This window comes from Camelus bactrianus, chromosome 23 (assembly GCF_048773025.1).
Source record: "Camelus bactrianus isolate YW-2024 breed Bactrian camel chromosome 23, ASM4877302v1, whole genome shotgun sequence".
NCBI classification, from domain to species: Eukaryota; Metazoa; Chordata; class Mammalia; order Artiodactyla; family Camelidae; genus Camelus; species Camelus bactrianus.
The window spans coordinates 15,754,415-15,769,827 of NC_133561.1; the positions used below are offsets into that span (position 1 = coordinate 15,754,415).

General features: G+C 36.7%; 1 protein-coding gene across 5 annotated transcripts in view; it reads right to left on the reverse strand.

The window, feature by feature from the left end:
• Window positions 1–278: 278 nt before the first annotated feature.
• Window positions 279–15,413, reverse strand: part of NVL (nuclear VCP like) — a 79,410-nt gene continuing 64,275 nt past the window's right edge. For 4 of the 5 annotated variants that reach the window (XM_045509473.2, XM_074351671.1, XM_045509477.2 and 1 more), the window contains exons 20-23: window positions 11,488–11,564; window positions 10,233–10,321; window positions 7,381–7,451; window positions 279–602 (exon numbers count right to left, since the gene is read on the reverse strand). In XM_045509473.2, the coding sequence (XP_045365429.2) occupies window positions 558–602; window positions 7,381–7,451; window positions 10,233–10,321; window positions 11,488–11,564 (282 nt within the window). In that variant the 3' untranslated portion in view covers window positions 279–557. Of the gene's footprint in view, window positions 603–7,380; window positions 7,452–9,382; window positions 9,569–10,232; window positions 10,322–11,487; window positions 11,565–15,413 lie in introns of all 5 variants that reach the window. The other variant, XR_006721439.2, reaches the window with a different exon arrangement.

The following is a 15,413-nucleotide window of genomic DNA, read 5'->3' on the forward strand; positions in this document are numbered from 1 at the left end:
AGTTGCCACAGCTTATTCTAAAGTAGACCCTGTTGTTACAAGAACATTATTGGGACAACTGGAAAACCTGAATGGAGCCTGACGACTAGGTGGCGGCAGTTATCACTGCTGATGTCGTTTCCATGGTTGGTCACGGAGGGGAATCTCCTCGTGCGTAGAAAATATACATTAAATGCACATTTGGGGGTGATGGGACTCCCTGGCAACTATTCGCAGATGGTTCAGGGGGAAAAACGACCTTTTTACTGTAATTCCAACTTTTCTATAGTACAGTTGAGGCTGTTCCAAAATAATCATTTTATTTAAAAAAATCATTTTATTTCTATTATTTTGACAGTTATAAAAATTTTCTTTTTCTTAGAACAGGAGGTAGGGTGTTTCCATACACAGCTGGTCAGATGGGGAGAATCTTCAGCTCCGAATCGGCCTCATTAATTTGAGGATAAAACGCTTACGTGAAACCACATGTGTCAGGTTGAAAGTGGGCAGCTCAGAGCAAGTGGGCTTCTCTGTCAGCTCAATGCACAGGACTCCCCCAGGGCCTGCTGCTGGAGAAGTCACCCGCTGAGGGACCACTGCAGAGCTTCATACATCGCTTGATCCTGAGAGGAGGGGAGAAGACAGAACACAGTGCTGATCACTGTCTCATGTGAGCTGAACTCTGTTCCCCGAAGTTCATCTGTTGAAGTCCTAATCCCCGGTACCTCAGCATGTGACTGCATTTGGACATAGGGTCTTTAGTTTAATTTAATTTTTTTTTGGTGGGGGGAGGTAATTAGGTTTACTTATTTATCTGTTGTTAGAGGAGGTACTGGGGATTGAACCCGGGACCTGGACATAGGGTCTTTAAAGTGGTGATTAAGTTAAAATGAAGCCAGGAGGGTGGGCTCTAACAGATCCAGTAGGACTTGGTGTCTTGATAAGAGAAGATTAAGACATAAACATGCCCAGAGGGAAGACCCTGTAAAGACAGAGGGAGAAGACAGTCACCTGCAGAGAGGTCTCAGAAGAAACCACTCCCAGCCAACATCTTGATCTTGGGCATCTAATCTCTGGAGCTGGGAGAAAATGCCCAGTGGGTGGTGCTTTGGTATGGAAGCCCGAGCAAAGAGAGCTGAGCTCACCTCCAGGCATCTAAATTCCTTACACTTTTTACAGGAAATGCCCCAAGACTCTCACAATTGTTGACTGAAGTTTGCCCAAAAAGTCATGTTGAGAGATTCTTATGCCTATACCTAATCAGTCAGGAAAGCAAAATTCTAAACTATACTGGGTCCAGATGGGAATGGGGGGCAGAAGCAGAGGCTTCTTCACTATATTAATATCTATAAGAAACTGCCAGAGCATTTTCCATTTGGTTGTATCATTGTACACTTTCAGCAACACTGTATGAGAGTTCCAATTGCTTCACATCCTTGTTATCACTTGGTGTTGTCAGTCTTTTAAATTTTAGTCAGTCTGATAGATGTGTAGTGGAATCTCACTGTGGTCACACTAACTTTATTTATTTGTTTATTTTGGTGACGATGTGAAGCAACAAGAATTCTCATTTATTGCTGGTTGGAATGCAATATGGTATAGTCATTCTGGAAGACAGTTTGCAGTTTCTTACAAAACTAAACACTCTTACCAGAAGATCCAGAGTCACCTGAAAATGTATGTCCATACAGAAACCTGTCCACAAATGTTTATAGCAGCTTTATTCATAATTGCCAAAACTTGGAAGCAACCAAGATGGCCTTCAGTATGTGAATGGGACATCCTAACAATGAAATATTTAGCGCTAAAAAGAAGTAGACGATCAAGCCATGAAAAAACATGGAGGAACTTTTAATGCATACTGCTGTGAAATAAGCCAATCTGAAAAGGCTACTGAATGATTCCAACTGTATGATATTCTGGAAAAGGCAAAGCTATAGAGACAGTAAAAAATATCAGGAGTTGAGGGAGTGTTGAACAGGTAGAACACAGGACAGTGAAACTATTCTGTATGATGTGATAGTGGTGAACATATGTCATTATACATTTGTCAAATCCCACAGAATGTACAAGACAAATAATGAATCCTAATGTAAAGTATTGGGTGATCATGATGTGTCAGTGTAGATTCAACAAATGTAAAACTCCTGGTGCAGGATGTGGATAGTAAAGGAAATGGGGGTGTGTGTGTGTATGTGTGGGTGTGGGTGGGTGTGCATATGGCAGTATTTGGGAAATCTGTACTTTCTGCTCAATTTTTTGAAAACCTAAAGTTATTTTTTAAAAAACCTATTTAAACAAAACCAAATTATATTCTATATGGCTAAATACTCGAAGTAGCAGTGGCTGTCACTTTTTGGCAAAACTTAAGTACAGAATTCAGACATTCACATCTGTACTCAAGGCCTCAGGTGACACTGAGGACGGCTAGAACAGAGCACAGCAATCACTGGGATGCAGATCAATTTGACGAGGGTTTCTCCACCATTTATTCTATTTTTTTTCTGATTACTAGTAAGACTGTAATCAAAAACCTCTCAACAAACAAAAGTCCAGGACCAGATGGCTTCACTGGTGAGTCCTAAGAAACTTTTTTTTTTTTAATCTGAGGTATAACTGGTATATAACTTTATACTAGTTGCAGGTGTACACTTACAAAGTGATCACCACTCACATGGTCACACTAACATTTCAAGTGTTGGGAGGCAATTCTTTTCCTATACACTTATCCCAAAGAAATATTCATAAAATGTTTATAAGATTCAAAAATATATAAAGTTATAAAGTGGGAAAAGGTTCTTTCCTACCCTGCCCCCATCAAGGCACCCTCCTTCTGCATATACAAATACTAATATTCATTATTTTTTCCTCTTTTTTATATAAATGGTGGCATGTCATACACTTGATTCCTACTCTTTTTATTTAACAAGATATTTAGGAGATATTCTTTAGCCTTTTCAGAGTAGTTACATCAGAATTCACTGTATCATTTAGAGTTTAGCTACTATTATCTACAAGGCTCCCTTAAATAAATAACTGTATTTCTGAGGAAAAATTCATAGAAAGGAGTTGCTGGGTCAACGTTTGTTGTGATTATAATTTGAGCCATCTAAAAGGGCCATAATGAGCAATACCTCATCAGCTATGTATCGCAACTGTTTCCTCATATCCTGGCCAACAGTGTGTGTGATCAAGTTTTGAGACTTTTGTCAACTGATAGGCAAAAAATGGTATCTTAGTTCCTTTTCTTTTATTACCAATAAATTAAGACATTCCCCATATGTTTAACAAGATAATTTCCTTTCCTGTGAGGGTCTGTTCATATTCTCTATTTTTCTATTGGGATATTGGTCTTTTTCTTATCAGTTTTTAGTCATTCTTTATGCATGCAGGAGATTAGCCCTTTGTGATATGAACTACAAATATTTTTTTTAGTTGGTCACTTGTTCTTTGATGACATTGTTTTAATGCAGAGATTTTAATTTTTATGTATCAGATTCTTCAATCTTTTCACTTATGGTGGCTGGGTTTTATGTTCAGAGTAAAAAAAGAACCCCTACCTCAGGTTATAGAAGTCTCCCTATTTTCTTCTAGTACTTTGATGGTTTTAGTTTTTATACTTAAATCTTTGACTCATTTGGAATTTATCCTGGTATACAGTATAAAGTATGAATTCAACTTTTTTGAGATGGCTTCCCAGTTGTCCCAATATTACTCACTGAATAGTCCTCTTTCTGTCACTCGGGTGGGGAACATTATATATTAGGCATTTCCAATATCGTATTATATTAGGGTCCATTCCTGGACTTTATATTCTGTTCCATTTCTCCGTCAGTTAATTCACTGCAATGTTTTACTGAGGCTTTTGAAAACTATATTAGTGTTTTTTAGGCCCCACCCCAGCTTGACTTTCTTTTTGGAGTTTTCCTGCCTGTCTAGTTCTGAAAACAAAACAAAAAAATTAAAATAAAAAATAAAGAGTAGATCCATTAAAATAATTTTGCATAATAATATTAAAAGTAGAAAGAGGTGACATAAATGAGCTGCTCAATGTTACATTCAGAAAAGCATCTCAACAAATGTCACATCTTTCTTTTGGTTTGGTTTGTTTTTCCTTTGGTTTGACTTTTGAAATAGATTTTATTTGACTATCCAGCTTCTTTAATTTCAGCTGAATTCTCCTAAATCAGAAGGAAGAGGCTCTTTTGTACCACTTTGAACAGTGAAGGACCAGAACCAGAAAGAAGGGACTGAGCCCCCAGTAAACATAACATATGCTGGTTTCAAATTTACCTGTGAAAAGTAAGCAAAGCTGATAAAATAAAGATTTAACCCTTAAATATCACAGCTGCAAGGATGAAAACATGGCCAAATTTAGGGACAGGTCAAGCAGTTTTCAAACTCTGCATGACATTTTTGTACCCAACTGTAATAAAATTACTTGAATAATAAACATAGAAGCTTTTCAACATTACAACAAGCAAATACAAACAAACATGTTTCTAGAAAACCTAAGTGATCTTTCTAGAGGTAAAGAAAGTAAGAGTGACAAATGATGAGCTATGCCAGGTCAATATGTAAAAACCAACTGAACTTCTATATACTAGTAACAAGTTCATGGATTGGGAATCTCAATATTTTTAAGATGTCTGCTCTCCCAACTTTTCTGCAGATTCAGTGCAATCCCATCCAGAATTCCAGCAGGCTGCTTCTGCAGAAACTGATCAGCTGACTGCAAATTTTACATGGAAATGCAAAGAGCCTAAGATTTAGACATAAATAATTTTGGAGAAAGAAGGACAAATTTGGATGGTTTATACTAGCTGATTTCAAGATTAATATATCTAAAATAATCAAGAGAGTGGCAGAAAAAGATACAGTAGCATAGAGTGGATATAAAGATCAATGGAACAGAATAAAGAGTGCGAAATAGGTTCATGCATCTATGATCAACTGGTTTTCAAAAAGAGGGCATGATAATTCAATGAAAGTAAAGTCTTTTCAACAAACAAGGCCAGACAGCTGCATGGGAAAAAGTAATCATGACCTCTAAACCTCACATCAAACTTAGAAAATTAGTTTGAAATGGATCATAGATCTAAATGTAAATGCTAAAGCTGTAAAACTACTACAAAAAAGCAAAGGAGAAAATTTTTGCTAACTTAGGATAGTCGATTCCTTACAACAGAAACACACAAACCATTAAAAAAAAATGATAAATTGGACTTCATGTAAATTAAAAACTCATGTCCTTCAAAAGATGCCTTTAGAAAATAAAAAGGTAAGTAACAGAATAGGAGAAAATATCCTCAACAGCATATCTGATAAAAGACTTCAATCCAAGATAAAGTAAGAAATTATACAACTTAATACAGAGAGAAACAACTCAATTTTTTAAGAGCAAAAGATGAGGATATAAAATAAGATACCCAAATGACTGATAAGCATATGAAAAAATGCTCAGCATTTCAGTCATTAGGGAAACACAAATTTAAACCACAACAGGATACTATTTCACATCTAGTAGAATGGCAAAAATTAAAAGACTGACAAAACTCAAGTGTTGGTAAGAAAGAGGGCCAACAGGAACTCTCATAGATTGCAAAATGGTACTACAGCCACTGTGAAAAGGAGGCTGGCAGTCTCCTATAGTTAAACATACACTTACCATGAGACCCAGCAATTCTTCTCCTGGTTAGTTACTCAAGAGAAATAAAAACACACGTTCTCTCTCTCTCTCTCCCTCTCTCACACACACATATTCAGAGTACCATTATTCATAAAAGCCCAAAACTGGACATAACCAGTGTCTGCTGACAAGTCAAAGGACAAGCAAACTGTGGTATATTCATATAATGGAAAACTAGTCAGCAAGAGAAAGAATCAAACTACTGAAAAACACAACAACATGGATGAATCTCTAGAACATTACACTGAGCAAAAGGAGCCGGACACAAATAAGTACACACTGTATGATTCCATTTACATAAAGTTCTAAAACAGGCAAAGTCGGAGTATGATGACAGAAGTCAGATCAGGGGTTACCTGGAGCAGTGTTTGTAAAGGGACTGAAGACCATAAAGGAACACAAGGAACTTTCTGAAGTGATGACGCGTTCTACTTAGTGACTGCAGTGCTGGTTACATCTGTCAAAACTTACAGAACTGTATTTATGCATTACTGTGGGTAACTTAAATTTCAATTAAAAAAAGTAAGGTTACAGGGTGAGAGTGGCTAATGTGGAGCTATGCCAATATGTCCCAATTCTTAAAAAGCCTCGAAAATCTGGCTGGAGGTAAGAAACAATTTCAATTAAAAAAGATTTTTTTAATGACTAAATCTTTGGGAGGACACTTATATGACTACTCTCTTGGTGATCAGAATGAAAAGTGCCAGTAAGATTAACTGTAAAACTGTTTCTGATTTTAATTAATAAGCCCATTTTATTAGAGAAATGTAAATAAAAACATTTCCTCTAGGATCCAAGAATGCCTGAGAGGTCAAAGCAGACTACTGTTTCTTCAAATATGGTAAAAAACCCAGTCCAGGTCAGCAGACATGACTTTACTCTAGCAGAAGAAGAGTTAAGTCATATGTCCAAAAAAACCCACCACCAGCTCAAACCCCTTAACTGGTTATTTCAGTCAAAAGTGATAAGATGGTCAACTAACTTAGAGCATTTAGACCAAGACTGGAGGCACTGAAACACAGCAATCATCTCATACAACTGTTTGAACTTGGACTTTCAAGAATTTTCAATCAACAATCATAATGAGAAATACTGAGTCTGGAGTAATAAATGGCTAGTGATTTAATGGAAGTTTTAGTATAGTCAATAAACGGGATCTCATGGCTAAGGTCTATTATACTTCTGGGAGTCTGGAAATGAAAGATATTCAAGTGAACAAAACTCATCACAACACTGTTCAGTTCAGACATTTCTTTGGGCTGGGCACTCCCCTGCCAACTCTCCTTGTAAGTGTCAAGTAACTGCCTTCATTTAACAGGAAATAACTATAAACAGAATTCCTCAACACAGGAAAAGTCAGAGTGATTTTTTTTTTTAACCCTTCTAAGCTGACCTTATCATGAGGGTAATTTTAATTTTCTGAAACTATGGCTAAGTCTCTAGTGCTGAGTTTGGGCAGTTGAGGTCAAAGATAAGAAACTATTTGTTAAAAAGAGTGAAGCAGGTCAAATAATACTTGAATGAGACTGATTACAAGTTCTGAGATAGAACAGACACAAGAGGTCATTTTCTCCTAGTTTCTAAAAACATTCAAAATTAAAATCTCTCAAGAACTCTCACAAAGGCAACTGTTTCACTTGTTTTCATGAGTTCACATCTACTGGCCTCAATTCTAATCTCTTCTTTCTCATACCTTTAAGAACATTTCTTACCTCTTTTGATATGGATGGTTTTACTTTCTTGAAAGCTTCTTCAAAGTGCTTCTGACTAATCTTGAGTTCACCTGTGGAGCAAACGCATAAACATACAGATCTGGGTACAGTATGCTAACTGTGATTTACAACTTAGTTTCTCTTGTGAGACTTCCAAGAAGCATTCAAGGGGAGCACTCAGGAAATGAGTGATGACATTGGTTCTATCCTTTTTCAGAACAACATTCAAGCCAGATATATTCTGCTCATCATATTTTTTAGACGTTTTTCCTTTTCATTTAATTTACACATTCCTGATCATATTTAATTTTACAAAAGTGCTTACATTTTATAGTTTCATACATTTTAGTGCAATCTTTTATCCCTAGCAATCAAAACAATTTATCTTGGGATAAATTATATAAAAAAGTTTATCCATATTTAATTAGAGAGATTCTTATTCTTTAAAAAGAAGAACAGTCCGTGTATCTTTTATTTACTTATTTACCCCCTGGATTTAATGAGATATTGTTGACATATAACATATTTAAGTTTAAGGAGTAAAGCGTGATATAAATGAAACTATTACCATGAGAATATTAGCTAACACCTCCATCCCGTCATGATTACCTTTTTTTGGGGGTGGGGGTGGGGGATGATGACTTTTAAGATCTACTCTCCTAACCTGGAAGTACCAGACCCTTGAACAACGTGAGGGTTAGGAGTGGCAACCCTCGGCACAGTCAAAAATCCATGTGTAACTTTATCGTTGGCCTCTGAACTTGCAGTGCCACATCTGTGGATCCACCCAAGCATGGATTGTGTAGTAGCCAAGTATTTACTGAAAAAAATCCACATGAAAGTGGATCCACACAGTTCAAACCCACGACGTTCAAGGGTCAACTGTGTGGAACACAGTACTGTTAATTAGTGCATAGGATCCTCAGAAACTTACTCTTCTTTATAGCAGGAAGTTTGTACCCTCTGACCAGGGTACATACCATTTCTCCCAGCCTCTGCTCATCAGATTTTAATGCAGTACCATCCAAAGAGACCTGTCACTTGTAAACAGATAACCCTTTGTAATCTGTGCATTATTTGCTTTAACTTAATAGCATCGTTCATGAAGAAGAACCACAGTTGTTCTCTTTTAAGACAATTCAAACAAATTTAACTGAGAATGGAAAGTAAAATTCCACTGTATTTAAGAGTGCATACACATAATTAGACGCTATGGAGTTGTGGTGTCATGTAATATGTATGGAGCATATCATAACACTGGATTTTAATTCTTTATACGATTACGCCATTACATAGTAAGAGAAATCAAATAACTAAATGTTAAATAAGGCTTGGTTTACAATTTTAATATGACAACTTACAAGATGATAATTTATACTTAAAATAGTAAACTCCCTACACAGATATTAAGATAGTAATATATTTACCTAAAAATAAAATAAAGTGTATAGCTGAACACATCAAATGGAAGTTGGATGGTATTACTGATTTCTGGTTTAGTATAATATGAATGCAAAGTCCCTGAAGGACATGCAGCTAGAAATGTAAACTGGAGCAAAGCAGAGATGTCAGAATCTGTTACACACGTTTATAAAATAACATCCAATCAGAATTACTAATAGCAGCTAACACATACACAGAGGCCTGTTAATTTTTAGTGACAAAACAAGACAATCATCAGATTCAGTGCTCAGGCAGCTGCCACGACATGTTTTTTGGTTTTTTTTTAATAAGATTTTCTAATGTTGCTAATTATTTCCCACTCACTTCCAAAAGAACTTAAAATGGTTTACAAGAAAAGAAGTTCAGATAACTGAATCTTTAAATGACAAAAAAACCTCAGGACTTCATAATTAATATATGTGTGCTGACAAATCTAAGCTAAGCATGTGCTGCTATAGCTGTAAATAAAAGTTAGTTCTAAGAGTATTCATAGCCAAAGGAAAAAGAGAAAAGAAAAAAAAGAATAAAAATCAAAAAAGACATCTTTCTGGAAACCTACTGAAGAAAAGGGGATCAATAGAGACTTGAACTTCAGATGAAAGCACAGGTTTTGAGGACAAGGTGGGTCTTGCTGAAGAAGGTGTTCGACAGCACTGTGAGGAAGGTGGCCACACACTGCAGCTGATCAGACAACTGTCTCAGGTACCAAGACAAGTGAGGCTATTCCTGTACTGGCACGGCTGGTCTGCAGATGACAAATGAATCTTTTTTGTGCACACATCCCCAAATAGTACAATCAAAGATACTGTCAAATGTGAAGGATGGTGCAAAACTGTTGAGATGGCGCCAAATCACATCACACAGTAACAATAATCACATCACATAGTACATATATGGATTTTGTGTTTTGAAAGGAAAAGTGTAAGTATATGGAAAGTTATTTCAGTTTTCACTTCTAATGTGTGTGTGTTTTCTAGGCTCTTCAACTGAGATTACATTTTAATAGGAAAGGAGGTATCACCTTAGCAAAAGGTGAGAAGGTTTTCCAGAATTGATAAATGGACCAAACTTACGATGAAGACAGTGCGTGGACCCACTTGCCTAAATCTAAGTATTTGCATATGATGATAAGAGAGAATACCTTTTGTTAGGCACCAAATAACTTTGCTAGTACTACAGCTGTCAGCCACAGAGGTTACATAATATTCCAGAAAAATGTCAGTTTTAATATTACAGATGACAGATGCCAGGAAATGATCATTTTCTCAAAAATGGCAGTCCCTTCTCTAAGAAGGCAGAAGAAAGAAGAGGTGCCACATTTACAGGATTCCTGTTTCCAGGTTAACAGTGGCTTTAAGTATCCAGAGTGATAATTAATTAGGACTAAGAGATTCTGGAGAGAACTGTACCTTTCTCGTTTCCACTCTTCTGTCTTGCCATTTCCTGCTTCAGGGCACAGATAGAAGCCTCCCGTACCAAAGCAGAGAGATCTGCACCCCTGTAATAAAAGAATTGTTTTTAGTTGCTTATTCCTAGACACTGCAAAAGACCAGAAAGAAGTCTGAGGCAGTTTTAAGTCACATACTAAATAATCAGGAAAGAAACTGACCAATAAAGGTGGAATAAACTGATTATGGTCAGTATGAAAGAGCTTTTAGCTTTCAATTAAAATATTTCTAACTTTTAGAAAAAAGGAAGTGATGGAGGAGACAATGCAATGAATCATAAATATTCCCCCACAGATGCTAATGTTAATATAAAAAGTCTAAAATGTTCAGTCAGTAGAAAGCAACCTCCACATTATTTATTGCAAAATTTTCATCCATAAGGCCCATGCTAAAGTGCTGATTGGCCCATTAGCATATTACCTAACGTCTAAAATAAGCTTATATAAAGTCACTTATGACCCCTGGTTCAAAAAAGGAAAATGTAATGGCTAAAAAGTCTTTGATGCACTTGATTCAAGCTCAAGCTGAATGGACACATCATAAGTTACTTAAAATATGACAAAAAACTAACAAGCCTTCACGTAACTGTTGTGTGTAATAATGTGCTGAGTCAGCATGGTTCCTGAGTTCAATGAAAGACATTGGTGCTGACTGGCGTTTCATAACATGACATCTTTAACAGGATTCTTAAAGCTTCTTTGAGAAAGTTTGAATTTGGAGTTAAAACAAACCTCGTTTCTAGACATTAAATTTATTTAATGTGTAATGCTGACAATCCACAAAACTAATTAAAGACCCACAAAGCTGAAATTAACTGTGTGGATGTTAACAGGTGTGCTGTGAAAAAATGCATTCCAAGGCTTGAAAAACTTGAAGATTATTTTCTTTTAAATGCTGAAGCAGCTGGATAATTTTGCAGCTGCTAATGAAATGTCTGCTATAATATTCTGGAACGACAGAGAGACAACTTGTGAAGGGCAGTGATGGTGGTCAGGGCAGCTGGGTACCAAGAGTCAACATACGAGAGGATTCCCTCTACTCCCAGGAATCCCTCAGAGTCTCAAAAAGGCAGTCCCTTCTCTAAGAAGGCAGAAGAAAGAAGAGGTGACAATTTAGAGGATTCCGAATTTAATCCTCCCAACATCATTCTCCCTCGTTTTACACATGAGGAAACTGAGGCTCAGAGAGTTCACTGATTTGAGATGGAGATACTCACGAGTAGCAGTCACAGCGAAGGTCACCAGCAACTGCTTCCAAATTTACATCCGCATCCAGCGGGGGTTTAGTGCCATTCTAAGTAAGAGAGAAAAATCCATTTTCACTGAGGCTTCAAACATCAGTATTCTCCCACAGAACAGGTCCTTAATAAATAGTAATGGCTGCCTGACTAAATGAATATAACTGACTCCCAGACTAGAGTTATGAGACTTTTACAAACTTCAATTTTGAGAAATGAGTTTAAGAAGCAGATTCCAGGCTTGGGAAAGCTTAAATAAAGGCAAATAAATAATTGATGCTGGTGAAGCTTGAAGAATTTGTAAGCACTACAGCAAAAACAAAACAATTAAGAACAAACACCACCACCTCAATCTTTCCGAAGGTAAAGAGTCACATTTGCTTTGCCTGATTAAATATGGCAAATCCTTAAGCAGTGATTTGTTTTGATGTGGATATGTGTTTAGTTTTGATGTGAGGTTGGCTAGGAAGGCAGAAATAACACTGAAAGTGGCCAGGAGAGAACAGGCAGCAAACTGGCTCTACAATAAAAGCCAGAGTCCTCTGTGCTAGATGTGTTCTTCTCCAACCCTTTATCTAAAACTCAACCCCAACTTTGGTGCCAATTCCCCTTCAGCTCATACCAAGAGATTCGAGAAAGGACAAGTATCCAAACAGCCTTAGAATTCCAACAACACTTAACGTGGTACCTTGCGTGCATACAGTACATATTTAATAACATTTTTAGTGACTTAAACTGCAGAGGCAAACAAAATAGTTTTTAGTGATTTAAAGTAATTGACATGGTTAGATGGTAGGTTCTTGAGTATTTGCTTTATTATTCTGATTCATAACTTATATATACAGTGTATATCATCTTTCCCTGGTAGCAAATACTACATGGAAATAAACAGTTTAAGAAGAAATACACGGAAAAAGTAAATAAACATATGTCATTGTCTCAAGGGTAAATATTAGCTGGGCAGGTGGGTCAGGTGACCCAATGCTCTGCTTGGAGCACTTGCCCAGCTAATATTTACTTGCATCCAGGCCCCGTGCTCAGGAGAGGTGGTGTCCTCTCCTGTCCTTCCAGCTGGGCGTGTTTAAGAATTTCATAAACTGTACATCTGTTAGCAGCTATTGTTTGCTAAAATGCAAGTATTCATGTAAGACAGGTTCAAGAAACGGTTACGTTTCCCATTCAACATTCTGTGAAATAAACATGGGAAAATAAACTGTGTGACCATGGGAAACAATCTCTGTGCTTCCCCTCCCCCTCCAGTTGTGTATAAAACTACATGGTGAGACTGTATGATTCCTAAGGTTCCCTTTAATGTAATTTAAAAAATTGGGGGGGGGAAGGGAGGGAGGTCATTAGGTTTATTTATTTATTTACTTATTTTTGGAGACAGTACTGGGGATTGAACCTAGGACCTCATGCAGGCTAAACATGGACTCTACCACTTGAGCTATACCCTCCCCACCCTTTAATGTAATTTTGTCAGTTAACCCCATGGGGGTAGAGGTGAGCAGTGGCTGAAGGAAGCCGGAGGGCAGCTTCTGTGACTCTGGTAATGGTCTCTCTTTTACTATGGTAAAATTTACTTTAAAAATTTTTATCATTTTAACCATTTTAAAATGTACAGTTTAGTGGTATTAAGTACATTCATGCTATTGTGCAACCATCAATCTCTAAAACATAACCATCCATCTTCTCAAAGTGAAACTGTGTGTTAACCACTAATCCTGCCATTACCTCCTCCCCCAGCCCCTGACAACCACCGCTCTACTTTCTGTCTCTATGAATTTAATGAACTGGTAATATTCTCCTTACTGATCTGTAGGTCCTGTTTATAAAAACGCGTGAAGTTGGACAATGATATGTATACTTTTTCTGCATTATACTTCAATAAAAAGGCCTAAAAAGCGGAAATAACACTGAACTAGAAATTTAAAAACCTGAGTTCTAAAGTTCCCATCTGCAACTGAATGGACCTTTGGAAAGTTCCTAAATCTTTATTGCTTATTTTGGTAACAACCCCTCCACCCCTACCCCAGCATCTTATCTCCAGATAAGTAAAGATAATTTGCTGCTATATGTGGGAGGGGAAGGAGAAATCTTTTTAAAATGGTGTTGGTGAACATCTAATAGGGAGTTTTCATGATGGAGAATAGAAATGCTTGGACTTTCCAAGCTATTCCTGAAGCCTGATAACACTGCCTTGTTGAGTCCCTCAATCCACTACTGGGAGGAGGTAGGGGGTAGAGGGGAGGGGCTACCTTATTAGGCATGAGCCCTTATGAGATTCTTTAATGTTTCTAAGAAACTACCAACCTTACCTTGGCTGTCACCCAGCATATGGATGCTCCCTACACCAATTCCATGTGTGGCTGGAGCATTTTACCTCAAACTATCTACAGTCTTGTTTTAACCTAATGCTCATTGATGAGAAAAAGATTCATGGAGATAATTCTTTTACACTTCTCAGTGTCTAAATTCTACTCTTGGGTCAAGCTGGACTTCCATAAAGGGCCGCACATTCTCAGAAGTACATTTCTTCGATTTTTCATGAAGTTGTTTTTAATGAACTGGCCCTTAGTCCTGTCCTCGGCTTAAGTTAAGAGAAACACCAGCTTCGGTCTTGAAAGGCTTACTACTGTGTTTATGATAGAGGTATTGTCAAAAATGGCTATTACATCTGGGTGTCCTTTTTATGAGAACCCAGAGGAGAAATTTTTCTCACAACTACATACTGGGAGCAACTGCCAGCTCTTTATATTGAGGGCACCCTTTAAGTTAAATCTTTTGCAAAAGGTCAATATATAAGGGAACACAATAAATAAATGATTATCTAAAATTACTACCTTAGAAAAATAAATCTCAGAAATTTAGATTCTCAGAATCTAATTCTTAGGAAATTAATTTTTTAAAAAATATATCTCCAAAATACCTCCACTTGAAAGAAACTAATGAACTGCCTTTTTCTGGGAGTGTGGGTGTGGAGACCCACACAGCAGACCTCCAAAAGCTTCAACAGCAACGTTACTTTCCAATTAGCAGAAAAAAGGGCTGATGACTCTCTGGATCATTAAAATCTAATTATTCTTAACTGAAATGGGGCCATGTTTCTGACCTGCAGTAAGATGTGAAATGAAAGGTGAATTCTATGCACTGTCAAGTGGGAGCAATGAGAAATTGTTCAATTGCATATTACAAAGTTTATAAAACTAAATATATAAACATTTTAGAGAATCATTTATTGAAATGATACTTATATCTATGAAACATTTAGAATGCTTTATACTAATGTGGTTTTTCTTCACTACTGATTTTACTATCCTTTAATAAAGCACTGATGGATATCACAAATAATTTTGTGACAGAGAAAGCTGAGCCAAAGGAATTATTAGAAAAAGGAAAACAGTCTCTTAAGAAGTTATGGCCCACAAACATCATGATTCTATTTACATAAGGTACCTAGAGTAGTCAAATTCATAGAGAAAAAGTAGAATGGTGGCTGCTGGGGGTTGAGCTGCTGGGGTACAGATTTTCAGGCTGCAAAATGAAGAGTTCTGGAGATGGACAGTGGCAGTACAACAATGTGAATGCACTGATGCCAAAAAACTGTCCAGTTAAAAATGGTTAAAATCATAAATTTCAGTTAAATATATCTTACTACAATTTAAAAGAAAAAGGAAGTTATGACCCATGTAAATATTATTATTCTGATACTTAATCCTGTAATTCTCATTAAGCAATATACGTTATGGAACACAACATGTTCAAAAAGTTACTCAAAATGTACTACTATCTTTTATTTCAATAATCACATCTCTATTTAGTCAATGAAATCTATTTTTAATCACATAACAGAGTCTGGAATCAGTAATGATTTTTATTCACATAGTCGACTGGAAAACAATAAA